Source organism: Osmerus eperlanus, chromosome 2, assembly GCF_963692335.1.
Source record: "Osmerus eperlanus chromosome 2, fOsmEpe2.1, whole genome shotgun sequence".
NCBI lineage: Eukaryota > Metazoa > Chordata > Actinopteri > Osmeriformes > Osmeridae > Osmerus > Osmerus eperlanus.
Window position 1 is genome coordinate 24776104 of NC_085019.1, and position 22189 is coordinate 24798292.

The 22189-nt window shown below is 50.6% G+C and overlaps 3 protein-coding genes across 7 annotated transcripts in view; 1 reads left to right on the forward strand and 2 right to left on the reverse strand.

The window, feature by feature from the left end:
* The window catches only part of smarca4a (SWI/SNF related, matrix associated, actin dependent regulator of chromatin, subfamily a, member 4a), a 176768-nt gene that overhangs the window by 108543 nt on the left and 46036 nt on the right, over positions 1 to 22189 (forward strand). The gene's annotated exons all lie outside the window — the stretch shown is intronic.
* Positions 4755 to 7902, reverse strand: si:dkeyp-69e1.8 (uncharacterized protein LOC100001340 homolog). Its single transcript, XM_062455143.1, has 3 exons — positions 7548 to 7902; positions 6969 to 7120; positions 4755 to 6489 (listed from the first exon to the last, which is right to left on the reverse strand). Exons 1-3 carry the CDS (start codon positions 7576 to 7578, stop codon positions 5611 to 5613), a joined length of 1062 nt encoding a protein of 353 aa, XP_062311127.1. The 5' UTR covers positions 7579 to 7902; the 3' UTR covers positions 4755 to 5610.
* Positions 8031 to 22187, reverse strand: hmgxb4a (HMG box domain containing 4a). Of its 5 annotated transcripts, none has more exons than XM_062455131.1 (13): positions 22167 to 22187; positions 21236 to 21345; positions 20772 to 20908; positions 18214 to 18289; positions 17259 to 17837; positions 16883 to 17080; positions 14883 to 15052; positions 14408 to 14489; positions 13519 to 13583; positions 11686 to 11785; positions 11362 to 11573; positions 9748 to 9870; positions 8031 to 8570 (listed from the first exon to the last, which is right to left on the reverse strand). In XM_062455131.1, exons 2-13 carry the CDS (start codon positions 21270 to 21272, stop codon positions 8526 to 8528), a joined length of 1824 nt encoding a protein of 607 aa, XP_062311115.1. In that variant the 5' UTR covers positions 21273 to 21345; positions 22167 to 22187; the 3' UTR covers positions 8031 to 8525. The 5 variants fall into 5 exon arrangements, with proteins under 5 accessions (XP_062311115.1, XP_062311114.1, XP_062311109.1 ...); XM_062455130.1 differs by having other exon boundaries at positions 22154 to 22172; XM_062455125.1 differs by lacking the exon at positions 22167 to 22187 and adding an exon at positions 21937 to 22127.

The following is a 22189-nucleotide window of genomic DNA, read 5'->3' on the forward strand; positions in this document are numbered from 1 at the left end:
GCGGTCTGGCCTCGTCAGGCTGAGTTCAGCGGTCTGGCCTCGTCAGGCTGAGTTCAGCAGTCTGGCCTCGTCAGGCTGAGTTCAGCAGTCTGGCCCCGTCTGGCTGAGATCAGCAGTCTGGCTGAGTTCAGTGGTCTGGCTGAGATCAGCAGTCTGGCCTCATCTGGCTGAGTTCAGCAGTCTGGCCTCGTCTGGCTGAGATCAGCAGTCTGGCCTCGTCTGGCTGATATCAGCAGTCTGGCCTCATCTGGCTGAGTTCAGCAGTCTGGCCTCGTCTGGCTGAGATCAGCAGTCTGGCTGAGTTCAGCGGTCTGGCTGAGTTCAGCAGTCTGGCTGAGTTCAGCAGTCTGGCCTCGTCAGGCTGAGTTCAGCAGTCTGGCCTCGTCAGGCTGAGTTCAGCGGTCTGGCCTCGTCTGGCTGAGATCAGCAGTCTGGCTGAGTTCAGCGGTCTGGCTGAGTTCAGCAGTCTGGCCTCGTCAGGCTGAGTTCAGCAGTCTGGCCTCATCTGGCTGAGTTCAGCAGTCTGGCCCCGTCTGGCTGAGATCAGCAGTCTGGCTGAGTTCAGCGGTCTGGCTGAGTTCAGCAGTCTGGCCTCGTCAGGCTGAGTTCAGCGGTCTGGCCTCGTCAGGCTGAGTTCAGCGGTCTGGCCTCGTCAGGCTGAGTTCAGCAGTCTGGCCTCGTCAGGCTGAGTTCAGCAGTCTGGCCCCGTCTGGCTGAGATCAGCAGTCTGGCTGAGTTCAGTGGTCTGGCTGAGTTCAGCAGTCTGGCTGAGTTCAGCAGTCTGGCCTTGTCAGGCTGAGTTCAGCGGTCTGGCCTCGTCTGTCTGAGTTCAGCGGTCTGTCTGAGTTCAGCAGTCTGGCCTCGTCTGTCTGAGTTCAGCGGTCTGGCCTCATCTGTCTGAGTTCAGCGGTCTGGCCTCATCTGGCTGAGATCAGCAGTCTGGCCTCGTCTGGCTGATATCAGCAGTCTGGCCCCATCTAGCTGAGATCAGCAGTCTGGCTGAGTTCAGCGGTCTGGCTGAGTTCAGCAGTCTGGCCTCGTCAGGCTGAGTTCAGCGGTCTGGCCTCGTCTGTCTGAGTTCAGCGGTCTGGCCTCGTCTGGCTGAGTTCAGCGGTCTGGCCTCGTCTGGCTGAGTTCAGCGGTCTGGCTGAGTTCAGCGGTCTGGCCTCGTCTGGCTGAGTTCAGCGGTCTGGCCTCGTCTGGCTGAGATCAGCAGTCTGGCCTCGTCTGGCTGATATCAGCAGTCTGGCCTCGTCAGGCTGAGTTCAGCGGTCTGGCCTCGTCTGGCTGAGTTCAGCGGTCTGGCCTCGTCTGGCTGAGATCAGCAGTCTGGCCTCATCTGGCTGAGTTCAGCAGTCTGGCCTCGTCTGGCTGAGATCAGCAGTCTGGCTGAGTTCAGCGGTCTGGCTGAGTTCAGCAGTCTGGCTGAGTTCAGCAGTCTGGCCTCGTCAGGCTGAGTTCAGCAGTCTGGCCTCGTCAGGCTGAGTTCAGCGGTCTGGCCTCGTCTGGCTGAGATCAGCAGTCTGGCTGAGTTCAGCGGTCTGGCTGAGTTCAGCAGTCTGGCCTCGTCAGGCTGAGTTCAGCAGTCTGGCCTCATCTGGCTGAGTTCAGCAGTCTGGCCCCGTCTGGCTGAGATCAGCAGTCTGGCTGAGTTCAGCGGTCTGGCTGAGTTCAGCAGTCTGGCCTCGTCAGGCTGAGTTCAGCGGTCTGGCCTCGTCAGGCTGAGTTCAGCGGTCTGGCCTCGTCAGGCTGAGTTCAGCAGTCTGGCCTCGTCAGGCTGAGTTCAGCAGTCTGGCCCCGTCTGGCTGAGATCAGCAGTCTGGCTGAGTTCAGTGGTCTGGCTGAGATCAGCAGTCTGGCCTCATCTGGCTGAGTTCAGCAGTCTGGCCTCGTCTGGCTGAGATCAGCAGTCTGGCCTCGTCTGGCTGATATCAGCAGTCTGGCCTCATCTGGCTGAGTTCAGCGGTCTGGCTGAGTTCAGCAGTCTGGCTGAGTTCAGCAGTCTGGCCTCGTCAGGCTGAGTTCAGCAGTCTGGCCTCGTCAGGCTGAGTTCAGCGGTCTGGCCTCGTCTGGCTGAGATCAGCAGTCTGGCTGAGTTCAGCGGTCTGGCTGAGTTCAGCAGTCTGGCCTCGTCAGGCTGAGTTCAGCAGTCTGGCCTCATCTGGCTGAGTTCAGCAGTCTGGCCCCGTCTGGCTGAGATCAGCAGTCTGGCTGAGTTCAGCGGTCTGGCTGAGTTCAGCAGTCTGGCCTCGTCAGGCTGAGTTCAGCGGTCTGGCCTCGTCAGGCTGAGTTCAGCGGTCTGGCCTCGTCAGGCTGAGTTCAGCAGTCTGGCCTCGTCAGGCTGAGTTCAGCAGTCTGGCCCCGTCTGGCTGAGATCAGCAGTCTGGCTGAGTTCAGTGGTCTGGCTGAGTTCAGCAGTCTGGCTGAGTTCAGCAGTCTGGCCTTGTCAGGCTGAGTTCAGCGGTCTGGCCTCGTCTGTCTGAGTTCAGCGGTCTGTCTGAGTTCAGCAGTCTGGCCTCGTCTGTCTGAGTTCAGCGGTCTGGCCTCATCTGTCTGAGTTCAGCGGTCTGGCCTCATCTGGCTGAGATCAGCAGTCTGGCCTCGTCTGGCTGATATCAGCAGTCTGGCCTCATCTGGCTGAGTTCAGCAGTCTGGCCCCGTCTGGCTGAGATCAGCAGTCTGGCTGAGTTCAGCGGTCTGGCTGAGTTCAGCAGTCTGGCCTCGTCAGACTGAGTTCAGCGGTCTGGCCTCGTCTGTCTGAGTTCAGCGGTCTGGCCTCGTCTGTCTGAGTTCAGCGGACTGGCTGAGTTCAGCGGTCTGGCCTCGTCTGGCTGAGTTCAGCGGTCTGGCCTCGTCTGGCTGAGTTCAGCGGTCTGGCTGAGTTCAGCGGTCTGGCTGAGTTCAGCGGTCTGGCTGAGTTCAGCGGTCTGGCTGAGTTCAGCGGTCTGGCCTCGTCTGGCTGAGTTCAGCGGTCTGGCCTCGTCTGGCTGAGTTCAGCTGAGTTTATCCAAAGCGACTTCCAAGAGAGAGCTTTACAAAAGAGCATAGGTCACTGATCATAACAACGAGATAGCCCCAAACATTGCGAGCAGCCAAAACATGAAGCATACATTGTGGAAAACCAAAAAAGTGCCAAAGGGAAGAACCATAAGAGCATGCAGTTAAACAAGTTACAATTGAAAAACATGAAACTCCACACAAGAGTGCAAGAGTGTACCTGGAGAAAAAACAATCAACAGTAAAATATTTCACAGCGAGTACAAGAATTTGAAACCGTTACAACTAACCAACAAGAGCAACAAGTCTCTCAATACGAGTCATTGTGATCCTGGAGGAAACTAACATCAGGTCCAGCCAAGCATTCCTAAGTGCCGTTGTCTAGCCTCGTCTGGCTTCTCACTGTGCAGGAGCGCCCCCTGCTGCCCCACACACACACTGCAGCGTGGGCTCCATCAACGCGTCATTCTCATTTCCACCACTAGACGATGCCATGTTCCCAGCAGCAGGCCAGGCTTTTTGCAGGGGGGTGGGGACAGGTTGGCCTCAGGTCTCCTCACTGGAAGCCCGAGGTAGGGGGAACGGGGGAATCTATGAAATAGCGCACCTCTAACTTTGTACAGTAATGCAATTAGTAAAATCCAGAGATGGAAAAAGTACACACATTCTTCACTCAAGTAGAAGTATAGATACTCGTGTTTAAAAATACAAATAAATATAAATAAAGTAAAGAAGTGTGGGCTTTGACATAAACTTAAGTAACCCTTCAAGTATTTTATTGTCAGATGCACAGAACAACACAGGGTCAGACTGGCCACTGAAATTCTTAGGACAAGACAACACAAAGCAACTTGGCATAACATGACATATGAGTACTCCGTTGCAGTGGTAGGCCTACTCAGTACCCTTACTACTAAAGCTACCTGTTGGATCTGTAGTGAGGTCAGCAAGACCACACAGAGCCAACATCTTGCCACATCTGAAAAGTGATTCAATCACATCAGACAAACCTAATCAGCCCTCGTGACACCCTCAGTATGCTGATTACCCACCAAACGCCAATGCAAAGGAACTATAGAATTGGGGGAGGACTTCCCCAATCTACCTAATCAGCCCTCCTGCTAGCTTTATTTGACATTAACTCACAATCTGTGATTGTGTAGGAGAAATCCAATTGAGTTATATTTGTAGTAGACTAATATAGGTACTGTGTATCAACATTTGAAAGGTCTAGCACAAAAAAAAACATTGAGTTATTGTCACTCGAACAAAAAGTGTTACTTCCGCTCCCAGTCACCTCTATTAGTAACCTAAACCTAGCATACGGCCTCGTCTGTCTGACTGAACATCGAGGAAAGGCCAAACCATTCTTCATATCCAGTTCTCTCTCTGTTTGCCGTTACTTCTCGTAATAGAGCTAACTGTGTCATTATAAAACTTAATTTAAAATGTTTTGGCTACCCGCAATGTTTGGGGCTATCTCGTTGTTATGATCAGTGACCTATGCACTTTTGTAAAGCTCTCTCTTGGAAGCAGGGGCGTAGCCACGGGTAGCCAAAGACGAAAATATCTCCTAAAAATTATGCACATCGCAAAGTAAATACGTGAAAAAAAACTGAAAAGCTGCCTATCCATATTTTTCTAGGCCTACCCAAAAATATTTTTCTAGCTACACCCCTGCTTGGAAGTCGTTTTGGATAAAAGCGTCTGCTATATGAATAAATGTAAATGTAAACAAAGGGACTCTAAAACTCAAAGACTTTAAAGATATCTTTATTGGGCAGTCAAAACTGCCAGCGAACCAACAGTTTCACCACAACCAGTGAAACAGTTTTTATTTTATTTATTATCGTACTGTCTCTTATTCAAACAAAGCCCATTCAATTGAGAGAGAGAGAGAGAGAGAGAGAGAGAGAGAGAGAGAGAGAGAGAGAGAGAGGGGTGGACAGATGGTTACTGGTAGGTGTAACAGTAGGTTATATTAGACTGGTAGGATGTGGACCTGCAGGTTATATTAGACTGGTAGGATGTGGACCAGCAGGTTATATTACATTGGTAGGATGTGGACCAGCAGGTTATATTAGACTGGTAGGATGTGGACCAGCAGGTTATATTAGACTGGTAGGATGTGGACCAGCAGGTTATATTAGACTGGTAGGGATAAGGGTTATATTCTCTCTCAGTTGGCTGTGGTCAGTGTCGCCATCTAGTGGTAGCTTTAAAACACCCAAGCTGAAGGCCAGCCAGATCTCCATTTCCATTTTATTCATTTAGCACTAGCAGACACTTTAAAACATGGGGAGGTCATTTTAAAGGTGACAGACGTGTAACTGGTGCTGTTAAAAATTGAACTACATTCATCACATCATTTGTTGTTGTTGATTATGGATGAAAACATCTATTAATGATATGTTGACCTGGTTGTGATGTCATAGACCTGGTTGTGATGTCATAAATGGGCAAAGACTCATTTCCCTCCCCATATTTGCAATAAAGTAATAAATATTCCTCAGGCTCCAAATACAGCAGTATGGTGAGTGACACAGAGACAAGGTGAAGGTGGTAGACATAATCTCTCTCTGTGTCTCCCCCTCTCTCCCTCCCTCCCCCTCCTCATCTGTGTTTCTTACTGGCGGCTGTGTTGGGGGTCTTTCTGCGCCCCACCTCCGTGGCCAAAGACCTGACGGTGGCCCCCAGCATCCCCCCCACCGGCCCCCCCACGACCAGCCCCACCACTGACCCCAGCAGGGCCTCAGCCCCCACCAGCCCCGGGACAGCTCGGAGCCAGCCCAGCAGCCACTCCCACCAGCCCTGCACGGACCAGGGGGAGGGGGACGAGGGGGAGGGAGAGGGGGAGGGAGAGGGAAGACTCTCCAGGTCTATGTCCAGGTCTCCGACGCTCCTCTCCGCCTCCTCCCTCACTATCTCCATCTCCTCCTCGTCCGGCTCTTCATCCAAGGGTGTCTCCCCCCCTCTTGTCTCTCTGACCAGCTCTCTCTGTCTCCCCCTCACTCTTTCCTCCACCTGCAGGTACAGAGCACAGCTGTACCTCTCCTCCCCGCTCTCTCTCAGCATCTCCTCCACCTTCTCCATCAGCTCCTCCACCCTCCTCCTCCTCCTTCTCCTCCTCTTCTCCTCACCCTCCTCCCCCCCGCCCCCTGTCTCCAGGCCGTGGTACCTCCCTCCGCAGCTCTCCACAAGCTCCAACAGCTCCGGTGTCAGGGAGCTCATCTGCTCCTCCAAGCCCAGGCCCAGCTGCTCTGTGTGGGTGAAGAGCACCAGGGTGTGGTCCCTGACGGCCCCTGGCCCAAGCAGGGTCTCCAGGACGGCCAGGTGCTGCAGAGCCCTGTGGGGAGGCGTCTCCAGGGGGACACACAGCAGGAAAGCCTGGGGTCCCGGGGCAGACAGGGCCAGACAGGAGGAGATGTGACGCATCCTCTCCTCCAGGGGGAGCTCTGAGCCGAGCCAGTCAGGAGTCTCCACCACCGTCACCTGCACAGAGTGTACTGTCACACCTGTCTATCTGCACACACCTGTCAACTGCACAGAGTGTACTGTCACACCTGTCTACCTGCACACACCAGTCTACCTGCACACACCTGTCTACCTGTCAACTACACAGAGTGTCCTGTCACACCTGTCTACCTGCACACACCTGTCTACCTGCACAGAGTGTACTGTCACACCTGTCTACCTGCACACACCTGTCTACCTGCACAGAGCGTACTGTCACACCTGTCTACCTGCACACACCTGTCTACCTGCACAGAGTGTACTGTCACACCTGTCTATCTGCACACACCTGTCAACTGCACACACCTGTCAACTGCACAGAGGGTACTGTCACACCTGTCTACCTGCACAGAGTGTACTGTCACACCTGTCTACCTGCACACACCTGTCTACCTGCACACACCCGTCTACCTGCACACACCTGTCTAGAAGCACACAGAGGGAGCCTGCAGACATACCTGTCTACCTGCCACAGTCGCACACTGTTTCTCACTCCCCTGACTGTCATGGCTGCCAGGCTGCTGGGGCAGGAAGGCCTCTCTGCCCAGGATGGTGTTTCCTGTTGTGCTCTTCCCTGCTCCTCTCTTCCCCAGCAGCACCAGACACAGCTCTGGGGAGGGACAGGAGAGAAGTGTCATAAGCAGGGAATGTTCTTAGAAAAGTTTGTTTAGCATGTGAGCTTGACTGTCTGGTTGGTAAAAGGAGAATTCCTGGAATACACAAAGAACCCATTTTCTCTGAACCCACCCCAAGGAAAGCTATGAAACTCTTATCCCTCAGAGATACATCGGTAGGCTACCAGTAATCAGAAAGCAAACGCACAATACAAATTTAAAGTAAATAATGCATAGACCAAATATACAACAAAAAAATCGCTTTCACATTGCAAATACCTCAACAACACATTACCTCAACAACACATTAACTGCGTAGATCAATGTTAAGCGGTTCTGTGACATCGCTATTGGTTTCAACAAGACCAATGGGCCAAATACAAGCATCAATGTCTTAAGTAAAGTTAAGGATCAAAACATCACCTTTTTGGGAAGTTGGATTATCCGAAGTCATTCTGCTTGATCTGTAAGCTAACTAGCTAGCTTCAGTCTGGAGCGGCCGGCTGTTTCCTGGTCCCTGGCTTCTGTTTACAGCGTCGCTTCTCCACGCCGCCCCAGAAAACTACCACCGCTGCAGGCTGGCAGGGTGTGGCGTCTTGTCATAACCCGTCGGGAGTCACCCCAGCTCTACAGTATGAAACGTGATGTCAAACAAGATTGGGAGACAGCACTGACACGTCGATGTGAGGATATTGACGATACGTTTCTCTCCAATCTAGCCGTAGTGTCATCGGCCCGCCCAGACTAAGATGATCAACTCATTAGAACCGCCTTTTCTCCCGGAGACGTTGTTCGGGTGACTTTCGTCTCGTCTTTATAAATTGTATTTAATTCTGTTGTGGATCTTGAAGGCTTGGAAGCAAGTGATCAACGGAAATCAAAGAAATAAACGACAAAGTCGCGTATGAAAAAGTTGTTTTTTAATTGCAGTGTGAGAGTCTGAACTTCCAATGCTGATTCAAATATGTAATATTAGTAAATAAGTAATATTAGTAAATAGGCATCGAATATGCACCTGAATGAACGCGTTCCTAATGTAATATCACATACAAGAAGGAAACGTCCTTATTGAACGGTAAAACTAGGATCAGTTGTATATATTATCTTCACGGTAGGATGTTGGGAGCTGAGAGGGTTGTGGTTCACACAGAAGCCTGGTCTGAACACTCCCTAGCAATGATGCTGTTGACATTAGATATACACACACACACACACACACACTCATACATACACACACAAACATTTTTAAAGACAGCCATAAAAAACATTTCACTAAAATAGGCTTCCTTTAAAAATAAATGTAAAAAAAAACATTTAAAATACATAAAAACATGTGGAAAGTAGAAATATCTCTGTTGAGGGGGAGATGGAGGAAGTGGAGGAGGAAGTGGAGGGGGGGCTTCAGAGTCCAGGCATGATGTAGGCTATGTTGTCCAACGTGTTCGACTGTGAACAGCACAGAAGGTCAGAGGTTAAACCAGGATGAAGATACTGCTGATAGCGTTTCTGAATGTTGACCTTCAGCCTTTGGTTTATAATGCGGATGTTTGTTATGAAAACTCCTCCTGACTGTATATGTAGTATGATTGTATATGTAGTATAGAATAATGAACACCAAAACTCCTCCTGACTGTATATGTAGTATGATTGTATATGTAGTATAGAATAATGAACACCAAAACTCCTCCTGACTGTATATGTAGTATGACTGTATATGTAGTATGATTGTATATGTAGTATGATTGTATATGTAGTATAGAATAATGAACACCAAAATAAAGACTCCCGGAGTAATTGTGAGAACTCATTCCTCATTATCAACACTGTCAACACTGTAACCACTAGCAACACTATCAATACTGTAACCACTAGCAACACTATCAATACTGTAACCACTAGCAACACTATCAATACTGTAACCACTAGCAACACTATCAATACTGTAACCACTAGCAACACTATCAATACTGTAACCACGAGCAACACTGTAACCACTAGCAACACTGTAACCACTAGCAACACTGTCAATACTGTAACCACTAGCAACACTGTCAACACTGTAACCACTAGCAACACTATCAACACTGTAACCACGAGCAACACTGTAACCACTAGCAACACTGTAACCACTAGCAACACTATCAATACTGTAACCACTAGCAACACTATCAATACTGTAACCACTAGCAACACTATCAATACTGTAACCACTAGCAACACTATCAATACTGTAACCACTAGCAACACTATCAATACTGTAACCACGAGCAACACTGTAACCACTAGCAACACTGTAACCACTAGCAACACTGTCAATACTGTAACCACTAGCAACACTGTCAACACTGTAACCACTAGCAACACTATCAACACTGTAACCACGAGCAACACTGTAACCACTAGCAACACTGTAACCACTAGCAACACTGTCAATACTGTAACCACTAGCAACACTATCAACACTGTAACCACTATCAACACTGTCAACACTAGCAACACTATCAACACTGTAACCACTATCAACACTGTAACCAATAGCAACACTATCAACACACTCAAGCTAGCTTTACTCCTCCTATGTATGTGTGTGTATATGTGTGCGTGTGTATAGTGTGTGTCTCACCAGCACGTTGCGAGGACAGGCGTTGAGCTGAGGCACCTGAGAGGTGAGGCAGGTGAGAGGACCCAGAGCACACAGGATGGAGTCCAGCAGCACCGACAAGCTCCCTGAGACTGCTACCATACCCTGTGTACACACACACACACACAAACACTGAAACCATACCCTGTACACACACACACACACACACACACTGAAACCATACCCTGTGTACACACACACACACAAACACTGAAACCATACCCTGTACACACACACACACACTGAAACCATACCCTGTGTACACACACACACACACACACACTGAAACCATACCCTGTGTACACACACACACACAAACACTGAAACCATACCCTGTACACACACACACACACACACACACTGAAACCATACCCTGTGTACACACACACACACACACACACTGAAACCATACCCTGTGTACACACACACACACAAACACTGAAACCATACCCTGTGTACACACACACACACACACACACACTGAAACCATACCCTGTACACACACACACACACACACACTGAAACCATACCCTGTGTACACACACACACACAAACACTGAAACCATACCCTGTGTACACACACACACACACACACACACTGAAACCATACCCTGTGCACACACACACACACACACTGTGGGCCATTTATTTTTGCATTGTGTGGTGGCGCACGGTAGTCTATCCCATAGGATTCAGGTTCCAAGTTAATATGCAATATTTCTCCATGTGTGTCTTTCGTTTTTATCAAGGATAGCCTACCCAATGTGTTTAATTTTGTCTAATGTATTTTTTAACTTTTTATTTCACATAATAGGCTATAAGCGTTATTCCGCCAAGTTTAGCCTACGTTTGAAGACGCAGCGTTTTTTCAAGTTCATTGTCTTTTCGTCATGTTAATAAATTGATCTTTCATTTGTTTTCTTTATTTAACCCTTATTTAATCTAACAGCTCAACAGTCACAATCATTGCCAGGATGTATGGTGGTTCATGTGTTTACTGTATGCTTTGCATCATGTCAGGCTAATTACATAACTTCATTAATAAAAATAGATTATCCGGATATTCGAAAATCATTTTGGATACTATTTCAAATTCAAATACATTTACATTTAGTCATTTAGCAGACGCTCTTATCCAGAGCGACTTACAGTAAGTACAGGGACATTCCCCGAGGCAAGTAGGGTGAAGTGCCTTGCCCAAGGACACAACGTCAGTTTGCATGACCGGGAATCGAACTGGCAACCTTCGGATTACTAACCCGATTCCCTCACCGCTCAGCCACCTGACTCCGTAAATAGTGAAATCATTTCAAATCCCCATCCCTAGTATATACAGTGTGTATTTACAGTGTGTGTGTGTGTATATACAGTGTGTATTTACAGTGAGTAAATTCACTCTTAGAACTCTGATGGGAGTCAGGTGGCTGAGCGGTTAGGGAATTGGGCTAGTAATCCGAAGGTTGTTGGTTCGATTCCCGGCCGTGGAAAATGACGTTGTGTCCTTGGGCAAGGCACTTCACCCTAGTAAGTCGCTCTGGATAAGAGTGTCTGCTAAATGACTAAATGTGTGTATATACAGTGTGTGTGTGTGCTGACCTCAGTCTCCTGCAGCCTGTGTCCAATCAGAGACAGGGATTCCCCAAGCAGTTGCAGGTGGGCGGCGGCATCGATGGGGTCTACCTCTGGAACCCTGGCAGGGGAGAGAGACACACCCCCAGCCCCCCTGCTGGGGGAGCCCAGCCCCGCCCCCAGCCCCGCCCCCAGCCCCGCCCCCAGCCCCGCCCCAAGTCCCACGCCCTTCAGAGAACCTGCACACACAGACAAGACACACACACACAAACATGTCAGTGTGGTGTCTGACATGAATGACTGAGCCAATGAGGTTTCCTGTCATGCTCGTCCAGGCGTGTGATTGGTCACCTTTGCTCCGGGCTCCATCTGTGGAGCTCTTGCGTTTTACGGTGGTGGCCTCTGCCTTGTTCTGCTTGTGCTGCAGATACTGAGCCTTCTGCCTCCACACCTGAGGAGGAGGGGAGATGAGGGGAGGAGAGGAGGGGAGGAGAGGTGAGGAGGAGAGGAGGGGAGAGGAGGAGGGGAGGGGAGAGATGAGGAGGAGGGGAGAGATGAGGAGGAGAGGAGGGGTGAGGAGGAGGGGAGAGATGAGGAGGAGAGGAGGGGTGAGGAGGAGGGGAGGAGAGAAGGGGAGAGATGAGGAGGAGAGGAGGGGTGAGGAGGAGGGGAGGAGAGATGAGGAGGAGAGGAGGGGTGAGGAGGAGGGGAGGGGAGGAGAGGAGGGGAGAGATGAGGAGGAGGGGAGAGATGAGGAGGAGAGGAGGGGTGAGGAGGAGGGGAGAGATGAGGAGGAGAGGAGGGGTGAGGAGGAGGGGAGGGGAGGAGGGGAGAGATGAGGAGGAGAGGAGGGGTGAGGAGGAGGGGAGGGGAGAGATAAGGAGGAGGGGAGAGATGAGGAGGAGAGGAGGGGTGAGGAGGAGGGGAGAGATGAGGAGGAGAGGAGGGGTGAGGAGGAGGGGAGGGGAGGAGGGGAGAGATGAGGAGGAGAGGAGGGGTGAGGAGGAGGGGAGGAGAGGAGGGGTGAGGAGGAGGGGAGGAGAGGAGGGGTGAGGAGGAGGGGAGGGGAGGGGAGGAGAGGTGAGGAGGGGAGGGGAGGAGGGGAGGGGAGGAGGGGAGAGATGAGGAGGAGGGGAGAGATGAGGAGGAGAGGAGGGGAGGGGAGGAGGGGTGGGGAGGGGAGAGGAGGAGGGGAGGAGGGGTGGGGAGGGGAGGAGGGGTGAGATGAGGAGGAGGGGAGAGATGAGGAGGAGAGGAGGGGTGAGGAGGAGGGGAGGGGAGGAGAGAAGGGGAGAGATGAGGAGGAGAGGAGGGGTGAGGAGGAGGGGAGGGGAGGAGGGGAGAGATGAGGAGGAGAGGAGGGGTGAGGAGGAGGGGAGGGGAGGAGAGGAGGGGAGAGATGAGGAGGAGGGGAGAGATGAGGAGGAGAGGAGGGGTGAGGAGGAGGGGAGGGGAGGAGGGGAGGAGGGGTGAGGAGGAGGGGAGGGGAGGAGGGGAGAGATGAGGAGGAGAGGAGGGGTGAGGAGGAGGGGAGGGGAGGAGAGGAGGGGAGGGGAGGAGAGGAGGGGAGAGATGAGGGGAGGTGAGGAGGAGGGGTGGGGAGGAGGGGAGAGGAGGAGGGGTGGGGAGGAGGGGAGGGGAGGAGGGGTGAGATGAGGAGGAGGGGAGGGGAGGAGAGGAGGGGTGAGGAGGAGGGGAGGGGAGGAGAGAAGGGGAGAGATGAGGAGGAGAGGAGGGGTGAGGAGGAGGGGAGGGGAGGAGGGGAGAGATGAGGAGGAGAGGAGGGGTGAGGAGGAGGGGAGGGGAGGAGAGGAGGGGAGAGATGAGGAGGAGGGGAGAGATGAGGAGGAGAGGAGGGGTGAGGAGGAGGGGAGGGGAGGAGGGGAGAGATGAGGAGGGGTGAGGAGGAGGGGAGGGGGGGAGAGATGAGGAGGAGAGGAGGGGTGAGGAGGAGGGGAGGGGAGGAGAGGAGGGGAGAGATGAGGGGAGGAGAGGTGAGGAGGAGGGGAGGGGAGGAGGGGAGAGGAGGAGGGGAGAGGAGGAGGGGAGAGATGAGGAGGAGAGGAGGGGTGAGGAGGAGAGGAGGGGTGAGGAGGAGAGGAGGGGTGAGGAGGAGGAGAGGTGTCTCTCCTCTCCAGACATGAGTGACAGGTCTGCGGCTGTAACCATGGCAGCATAACTCACCAGCTTGTCTTTCTCAGGCAGCAGCTTCCACACCTCAGCCAGCCTCCTGCTGAGCTCCCCGAACACTGGAGACACACACATACACACAATACACCACACACACACCATACACACACACAATACACAAACACACCATACATACACACCCTTTTTACACAGAGATCCAGCAATATTGCTGTAAAAAACCCTCATTATCATCTTATCTTACTGGCTGTATCTTACTGGCTGTATCTTGCTGGCTGTATCTTGCAGGTTGCATCTTGCAGGTTGCATCTTGCAGGTTGCATCTTACTGGCTGCATCTTACTGGCTGCATCTTACTGGCTGCATCTTACTGGCTGCATCTTACTGGCTGCATCTTGCAGGCTGCATCTTGCAGGCTGCATCTTGCAGGCTGCATCTTGCAGGCTGCATCTTGCAGGCTGCATCTTGCAGGCTGCATCTTGCAGGCTGCATCTTGCAGGCTGCATCTTGCAGGCTGCATCTTGCAGGCTGCATCTTGCAGGCTGCATCTTGCAGGCTGCATCTTGCAGGCTGCATCTTACTGGCTGCATCTTACTGGCTGTATCTTACTGGCTGCATCTTACTGGCTGTATCTTACAGGCTGCATCTTACTGGCTGTATCTTACAGGCTGCATCTTACTGGCTGTATCTTACAGGCTGCATCTTACTGGCTGTATCTTACTGGCTGCATCTTACTGGCTGCATCTTACTGGCTGTATCTTACAGGCTGCATCTTACTGGCTGTATCTTACAGGCTGCATCTTACTGGCTGTATCTTACAGGCTGCATCTTACAGGCTGCATCTTACTGGCTGCATCTTACAGGCTGCATCTTACTGGCTGTATCTTACAGGCTGCATCTTACTGGCTGCTCCTGGCTGTACTCACCGAGACCAGGCTGCTCAGCATTGATGTTGACTCTGTACTCTTTACAGAACACCTGGTAGGCTGTCATGTTCTTCTTCTTAGGCTGAGAGATGGAAAAGAGGAGAGATGGAGAAAGTAGAGAGAGATGGAGAGGAGAGAAAGATGGAGGAGAGAGAGATGCAGAGGAGGAGAGAGGAGAGATGGAGAGAGTACAGGGAGATGGAGAGGAGGAGAGAGAGAGATGAAGAGAGAGATGGAGAGGAAAGAGATGGAGAGATGGAGAGAGTAAAGAGAGATGGAGAGAGTAGAGAGAGATAAAGAGGGGGAATGGGAAGAGAAAGAGTGATTAACATGTCATGTTAAAGATGTCAGCACAGACAGCTGAACCAGTCTGACCCAGACACACTTCCTGTCCTCATATATCCCTCCTGCTTCTCTCCTCCCTCTCTTGCTCTCTCCTCCTCCTTCTCTCTCTCTCTCTCCCCCTCCTCCTCACCTTGTCTTTTTCCTGCAGCTTCTCTCTCTCCTTCTCCTCCTTCTTCCTCTTCTTCTCCAGGGTGGGGTCACACACCTGGTGGTGATGGTGGTGGGCGGGGCTGAACACCCCCCCTCCTGTGCCGTGACTGGTCGAGCTGTGGGAGTGGGAATGGCCTCTGGATGGGTCACCTGAGGACAACGTACAGGAGCACCAATAAGAGCTAGGGCAGGGCTCTAGAGTGCGACCAATTTGGTCGCACTATGCGACCAAAATGTGTACGGGTGCGACAAAAAAAATTCCTAGGTCGCACCGGTGCACCTAACCTCCTCGCATCCGCTGTCTCTCCACAAACGAAGCGTTTGTTATCCTAAGACGGAACTGACACTCATAGTTGGATCATATCGTGGTCTAAACCAATCAGAGACAGAGATGGGGTGGGTCTTTGCCTCTGATTGGCTGTGGTCCAGATGTTCCTGTAGCTCCGTGCTGTGTGATTGAAATTACGACCTGAGCACCAGAGAGTCAGTTTAGCAGACCTGGGCATTGTATGGCCCGCGGGCCATAACCGGCCACAGGCTGTCTCAATCCGGCCCACGTGAGGTAAATCAAAAATTTAAAATAAATAAATGTGTTGAGCGGTAGTAAATATGTAGTCCTGAAAGACTACAGTGATCAGGCGATTTACATATGTGCGTTTGCGCAACCTCACCGACAGGATAGTTAGCTGTTGGTTAGCCCTCGAAAATGAAAAACTTTGCCACTGATTAACTTTTAACAAGACATGGACTTCTAAGTATCTGTTTACTGAGGTCAAAGTGAAAGCTGTGAATAAAAAAACTAACGCGGACATAAGAACTTGACTGATTCAGTGGGCGCGGGCTGATGGTTTGCTAGTTGAACTGCAGACCCTGATCATTACCTGTCAGCTGTCCTTCGCATATCCACCTCAGACATTCAGACAGATTTCGATGCACTTGTTCAAGCCCAGTGGATTTCTCTCACAGAACAAAATGAACTGAAAAAACGTATTGCTTTTTGTATAAAAGTTGATCAATTCCACATCTTTAACATACTGCAAAACAACTTTTCAGTGTTTGTGAAGATTAACTGGTTACAAATAAAATGAAACACTGTTGTTGTTGATTATACTGTTTATTTCTTCTATAATCTTTCCTATTTGACCTACACCAAAATCTAAAATATATAAATATTTACAGAATATCCTTATTCTTCTGATAACCAGTAGCAGCTAATCAAAATATATACTTTACTGCTTTTTACAATGGGAGAAAATGAATAGTGAGCAAATTGATGAGGCCCTCCAACACATTTCAGGTTTCTCATGTGGCCCCTTGTAAAAATGAATTGCGGACCCCTGAGTTACGAAGCTGGGCCATGGAGCTAACCCATGGAGCTAGGATTTTGATGCTAGGGAGAGTGTGGCAAGATGATTTAGCCAAGGCCATAGGGCAAGAAGGCCAAATTACAGGTGTTGGCCATCTGAAGGGCATGGGACAGCAAGGTGGGACCCGCTATAAGACTTTGAGCCATGAAATGTTAGGTCTCAGTTCAGGGAAGCACTTTTAAACTGTAGCACTTTCTATTTTGAAATGTTTTATTTTGCTTAAAATGTTTTAGTTTGGTAGCTCAGTGAAGCACTTAAAATATTTTTGTTTTATATATATATATATATATATATATATATATATACACATACAGTATGATTGTGCTTCAAATCAAAAAAATATTTACCTACACCTTATTCTTGTTTAATATCATTTACATAATATATATGAATGTATATGGAGCGTGATAAAAAGGTGACCTTGAAATTGTGGCGACGCAAGGAAATTTTGGGTGCACCTACATTTTGTGCTGGTGCACCTAAATAAAAAAGTTAGGCGCACCAGTGCAACCAAGGCAACAAGTTAGTCTGGAGCCCTGTAGGGGGAGGGGGGCATCACAGTAACGTTCTCTAAACCCACCCGGGGACAGGTGTACCCTCCCCAGGGTCTCACCTGATCCTTTGCTGTGTTTCTTCTCCTTGCCCTCCTTCTTCTCTCTCTCCTTCTCTCTCTCCTTCTTCTTCTTGCTCTTCTTGCTCTTCTTCTTCTTCTTGGACATGTGTGTGTATGAGTCGTCTATTACCAGCTCCCCCGCCTCCAGTTCTCCCCCTGAGGACGAGGTGTCCTCCCCCAGACCCCCACCGTAGTGACCTGGGGGAGGGGGGAGACGAGAGAGAAAAGGGAGAAATAGAGAAAGAAGGGGGATGGAACAGTAAATGAATTGAGGGAGGAAGGAGAGAGACAGGGCAGATGAGCATTCATCAGATAATGACAGAGCAGGCTGGTCAGGGGTCAGACGGAGTGTCTCTGGGGGTCAGACGGGTCTTACCCTCCACCTCCACCTCCTTCCCCACCACCGGCAGTGGGTCCCTGGCCAGCTGCTTCTTCCTGGGGCCCTTGGAGAGACGCTCCCTGTCCCTCGACACCCCTCCCTTCCTGCCCCCGGAGGACGGGTGTGGGGGGAGAGGGAAGCTCTCCCCCTCCTCCTCCTTGGGCGAAAGGATGAGCTTCATCTTCAAGCCCTCAGCGTCGCGCAGGCTCAGGGGGTCGCGCAGGGTCGCGGGGTCGTCCTTGGCCACGCCCCCGTGGAACAGAGAGGACTTGGAGGAGTGCTTCTTGGAGGAGGAGGAGGAGGGGGGGCGGGAGTGGGAGGAGTGGGACCCCTTGCTGCCCCCGCTGCCCCCCTCCCGCTTGCGCTCCTTGGAGGAGGAGTGAGATGAGGAGAGGGAGGGATAGGAGGGCTTCTTGTGGAGGTGAGCGCTGGGGTCACAGCCGGTGGCCAGCGGGGAGGTGATGGCCTGTAGCAGACCCATGGCCGTGTCTGTGGGGTGGGAGGAGGACAGGGAGGGGGAGCGGTCCGCTGACTTACGCTTCTTCTTATGTGGAGGCAGCCCTGCCCCCTGGTGGTCTGGAGGGCAAAGCACATATGAACCATCGAGCACAGAACAGCAGGGAGAGTAAAGTATAACAGAGTAGAAGAATATGTGTATAATAAAGTTGAATGCTGCTGTTTACCCCGCCTCCACATTTACATTTACATTTAGTCATTTAGCAGACGCTCTTATCCAGAGCGACTTACAGTAAATACAGGGACATTCCCCCGAGGCAAGCAGGGTGAAGTGCCTTGCCCAAGGACACAACGTCAGTTGGCATGACCGGGAATCGAACTGGCAACCTTCGGATTACTAGCCCGATTCCCTCACCGCTCAGCCACCTGACTCCCTGGGGGGCAGGGAGTCAGGTGGACTGCACCTGACTACCAGGGGCAGTAGAGGCAGGCTCACCTCTGTAGTAGTACTCATCTGAATGCTTCTTCTTCTTCTTGTGAGAATCTCCTCCCAGCAGGAAGAGCTCAGAGTCCTGCAGGAAGTACAGAGTCACGCAGTACACAGTCAGGAAGTACAGAGTCAGGAAGTACACAGTCAGGAAGTACACAGTCAGGAAGTACACAGCCAAGAAGTACACAGCCAAGAAGTACACAGCCAGGAAGTACACAGCCAGGAAGTACACAGCCAGGAAGTACACAGCCAGGAAGTACACAGCCAGGAAGTACACAGCCAGGAAGTACACAGCCAGGAAGTACACAGCCAGGAAGTACACAGCCAGGAAGTACACAGCCAGGAAGTACACAGCCAGGAAGTACACAGTCAGGAAGTACACAGTCAGGAAGTACACAGTCAGGAAGTACACAGTCAGGAAGTACACAGTCAGGAAGTACACAGTCAGGAAGTACACAGTCAGGAAGTACACAGTCAGGAAGTACACAGTCAGGAAGTACACAGTCAGGAAGTACACAGTCAGGAAGTACACAGTCAGGAAGTACACAGTCAGGAAGTACACAGCCAGGAAGTACACAGTCAGGAAGTACACAGTCAGGAAGTACACAGTCAGGAAGTACACAGTCAGGAAGTACACAGTCAGGAAGTACACAGTAGGGATGGGACTGTGGCACTGACGCATCGATGCTTGTGTCGCAAAACCAATACGCAGTTTCGAAAAAGTGTTTTGGAGCTTGTATCAAATTACGATAACCACGTGACTGATGATGTTCAATGCTTCAAATGTCACGAACTGGTTCGAAGTTTTGCCGCTCTTCTGAACCAGAGCCATAGAGGGAACGAAACCACCGCTTCTTGTTGAAGACAAATCACACATTGCCAGAGAAGCAGCACCTCAAACCCACATGATTCCAGGCATCACTCGAGTTTCTTCCATCGGTCATTATTATTTAGCCTAATCCGTATTGTAATAATTATAAATCCATTCACTTATGAAAATGTCGTCATCATATTTACAGTGTCATGTTATTTGAAACGTAACATGATAGGACTAGGTACTCGTCAACATTGTCAACAGTAATAATAATAAAGTCCCCCTAGTTCACAATAGGCCTACATATCACAAATGTTAAGAATAAGAACAAATCTGTGTAATCTAGTTTAATTGATATAAAGACCGTATCGTATAAAGACCGTCCACCCGCATCAACAAGTAACAACTTTTTTGGTGGTGTAGCTGGTTAAAGCGATGTTCGGCGACGTGTTGTTAATGCGAGTCTGGATACCCGAGTTCGCGCCCCAGTGCCGGGCACCTCGGACGATATTATTTAACTTTTACTGTGAGAAAATGACAATTCTAACGGCCTACAGATGTATCACAACATTTTAATGTGTGGGCACTAATATCAGATCAAAATGAATACATGTAGCCTTAAAATATTAAATAACGTAGGGTAGGCTACTGTCGGAGACAACCACTACGCCTCATTCAGCCAGTTTAAACGGCTGCTAGATGACGCTGTTCATTTTCAATGCGCCTGATTGTGCCGGCTCTTTGGGCCGGCACAATCAGGAAGAAACCACCAAAGCTTCACAAGGCATTGTTCGCCCATCCCTAGTACACAGGATGTGACACCACAACGTGTTCTACGATGTCACATTTACTCTACATAGCACCCATGAAATAGTTTGATGTTGCACTTACGATCTGAGTTACCACGCTGTTTTGGCTGCACTGAACTATGTCATATTGTTGCTGAAATGATGTCGTTGTTGATGAGGGTTCACCCTGCACTGTGTCTGGTAGCTGAGGAGGGTTCACCCTGCACTGTGTCTGGTAGCTGAGGAGGGTTCACCCTGCACTGTGTCTGGTAGCTGAGGAGGGTTCACCCTGCACTGTGTCTGGTAGCTGAGGAGGGTTCACCCTGCACTGTGTCTGGTAGCTGAGGAGGGTTCACCCTGCACTGTGTCTGGTAGCTGAGGAGGGTTCACCCTGCACTGTGTCTGGTAGCTGAGGAGGGTTCACCCTGCACTGTGTCTGGTAGCTGAGGAGGGTTCACCCTGCACTGTGTCTGGTAGCTGAGGAGGGTTCACCCTGCACTGTGTCTGGTAGCTGAGGAGGGTTCATCCTGCACTGTGTCTGGTAGCTGAGGAGGGTTCACCCTGCACTGTGTCTGGTAGCTGAGGAGGGTTCACCCTGCACTGTGTCTGGTAGCTGAGGAGGGTTCACCCTGCACTGTGTCTGGTAGCTGAGGAGGGTTCACCCTGCACTGTGTCTGGTAGCTGAGGAGGGTTCACCCTGCACTGTGTCTGGTAGCTGAGGAGGGTTCACCCTGCACTGTGTCTGGTAGCTGAGGAGGGTTCACCCTGCACTGTGTCTACTGTAGAACTGAACACTTTTAATCCTTGGTTCTCTGCTATGCTTTCTATATGAATATCACTTTGAATAAAAGCATCTGATAAATGATTATGTATGTGTGCGTTTGTGTGTGTGTGTGTCTGTGTGTGTGTGTGTATGTATGCGTGTGTGTCTGTGAGTTTGTGTCTGTGTGTTGCTAGGTTACCTTGGGGCGTTTCTTGGAAGACTTGCGCACCTGGGCAGCGATCTCCTCCTCCTCCCTCAGCAGGTCCTTATAGGACCGCCTCTTCTCCCGCTGGCTGCGTCCCGCCACTAGGCCCCGCTCGCCCTCCAGCGCCCCCTCTGGCACGGAAGACAGACAGAAGAGGGTTACCATGACACCTGGCTACGATTAAATTTCATCAGCTCATGTTCTAGAACGCAGCTAATGCTGCAGTAGTGTTCTAGAACGCAGCTAATTCTGCAGTCGTGTTCTAGAACGCAGCTAATGCTGCAGTAGTGTTCTAGAACGCAGCTAATTCTGCAGTCGTGTTCTAGAACGCAGCTAATGCTGCAGTAGTGTTCTAGAACGCAGCTAATTCTGCAGTCGTGTTCTAGAACGCAGCTAATGCTGCAGTAGTGTTCTAGAACGCAGCTAATTCTGCAGTCGTGTTCTAGAACGCAGCCTACCCATGAATCCCTTCTTCTTGATCTCTTCGAAGGCCATGCTGGCTCCTGGGTTCGTCTGCTTTCTGCTCCTCTGGTCACACCTGGACCGCAGTCACACGGATTACTGCTTACTGGACACAAGATAATAATAACAATGTGTTCATTTAGCACATGCTTTAAATCACATGCTTTAATCCAAAGCACATAGAGGGAAATTTGAACCTACGACCTCTAGATCTGCAGTCTAATGCTCTAACCACTGAGCTACACCTAGTTAGAATACTCAAAAATGCTGAAAATTAGGTTTTCATAGTAAGCTAACCAAAGAGAGGAGAGACTGTTGGGTACAAAAAAGTCCCATGTTTACATTCACATATTAGGATATAGCTAGTTATAAACCAGCGTCCATGGTATGGTAGCATAAAGCTAACTTCAGAAGATTCTGGTGATCGGAGACAGGCTCTCAGCAGGACTGAGACAGCCGGGTCTCCGGTTGCTCTGCAGACAGTCTAGGGCTTGCCGGTTCAAAAGTTTGGAAACTCACCGATAGATGCCCTGCCGTGACAAGAACCCGTATTGTGTTCGCTTATAATGATACAGTTGCAATACTTTTCAGGGGTTTAATTGAAACAAAAATTCCCGCCTACCCACTTTGTAAAAGATACACAAACACACCCCCTTCCACGCACAGCCACGGAATCCCCTGCTCTCCCTGCATTTACTTGGGTGGAAGTCAGATTGCTGAATACAAGCTCGGCTGCCCGGGCGAGACAGCGCTAAGGCAGCCCGAGGCTCCGAGGACCATCTAGGCCGTGTCGGTCTTTAGTGAGCGCAGGCTACCGTTTTCATAGATTTAACTCGCCCGTTATACTTTGCAATAATGGAACAAGGGTATTAACATCTCTCTATCCACGCAGCTGACCAAAAGTATGAACATACACGAATTTACTACCTCTTGGGTTCATCAATTTACGC

Bases quoted from the DNA above. Each gene is read 5' to 3' on its own strand.
- si:dkeyp-69e1.8 (XM_062455143.1), bottom strand. From the start codon at position 7,578: ATGACTTCGGATAATCCAACTTCCCAAAAAG. The intron at 7,121-7,547 runs GTGATGTTTTGA...GTCCCTCCCCAG, and splicing joins TAATCCAACTTCCCAAAAAG to AGCTGTGTCTGGTGCTGCTG. The intron at 6,490-6,968 runs GTATGTCTGCAG...CACTCTGTGCAG, and splicing joins CGACTGTGGCAGGTAGACAG to GTGACGGTGGTGGAGACTCC.
- hmgxb4a (XM_062455131.1), bottom strand. From the start codon at position 21,272: ATGGCCTTCGAAGAGATCAAGAAGAAGGGATTCATGG. The intron at 17,081-17,258 runs GTAAGACCCGTC...CCCCTCCCCCAG, and splicing joins GAAGGAGGTGGAGGTGGAGG to GTCACTACGGTGGGGGTCTG. The intron at 9,871-11,361 runs GTCAGCACACAC...GTGTGTACACAG, and splicing joins ACAGGCTGCAGGAGACTGAG to GGTATGGTAGCAGTCTCAGG.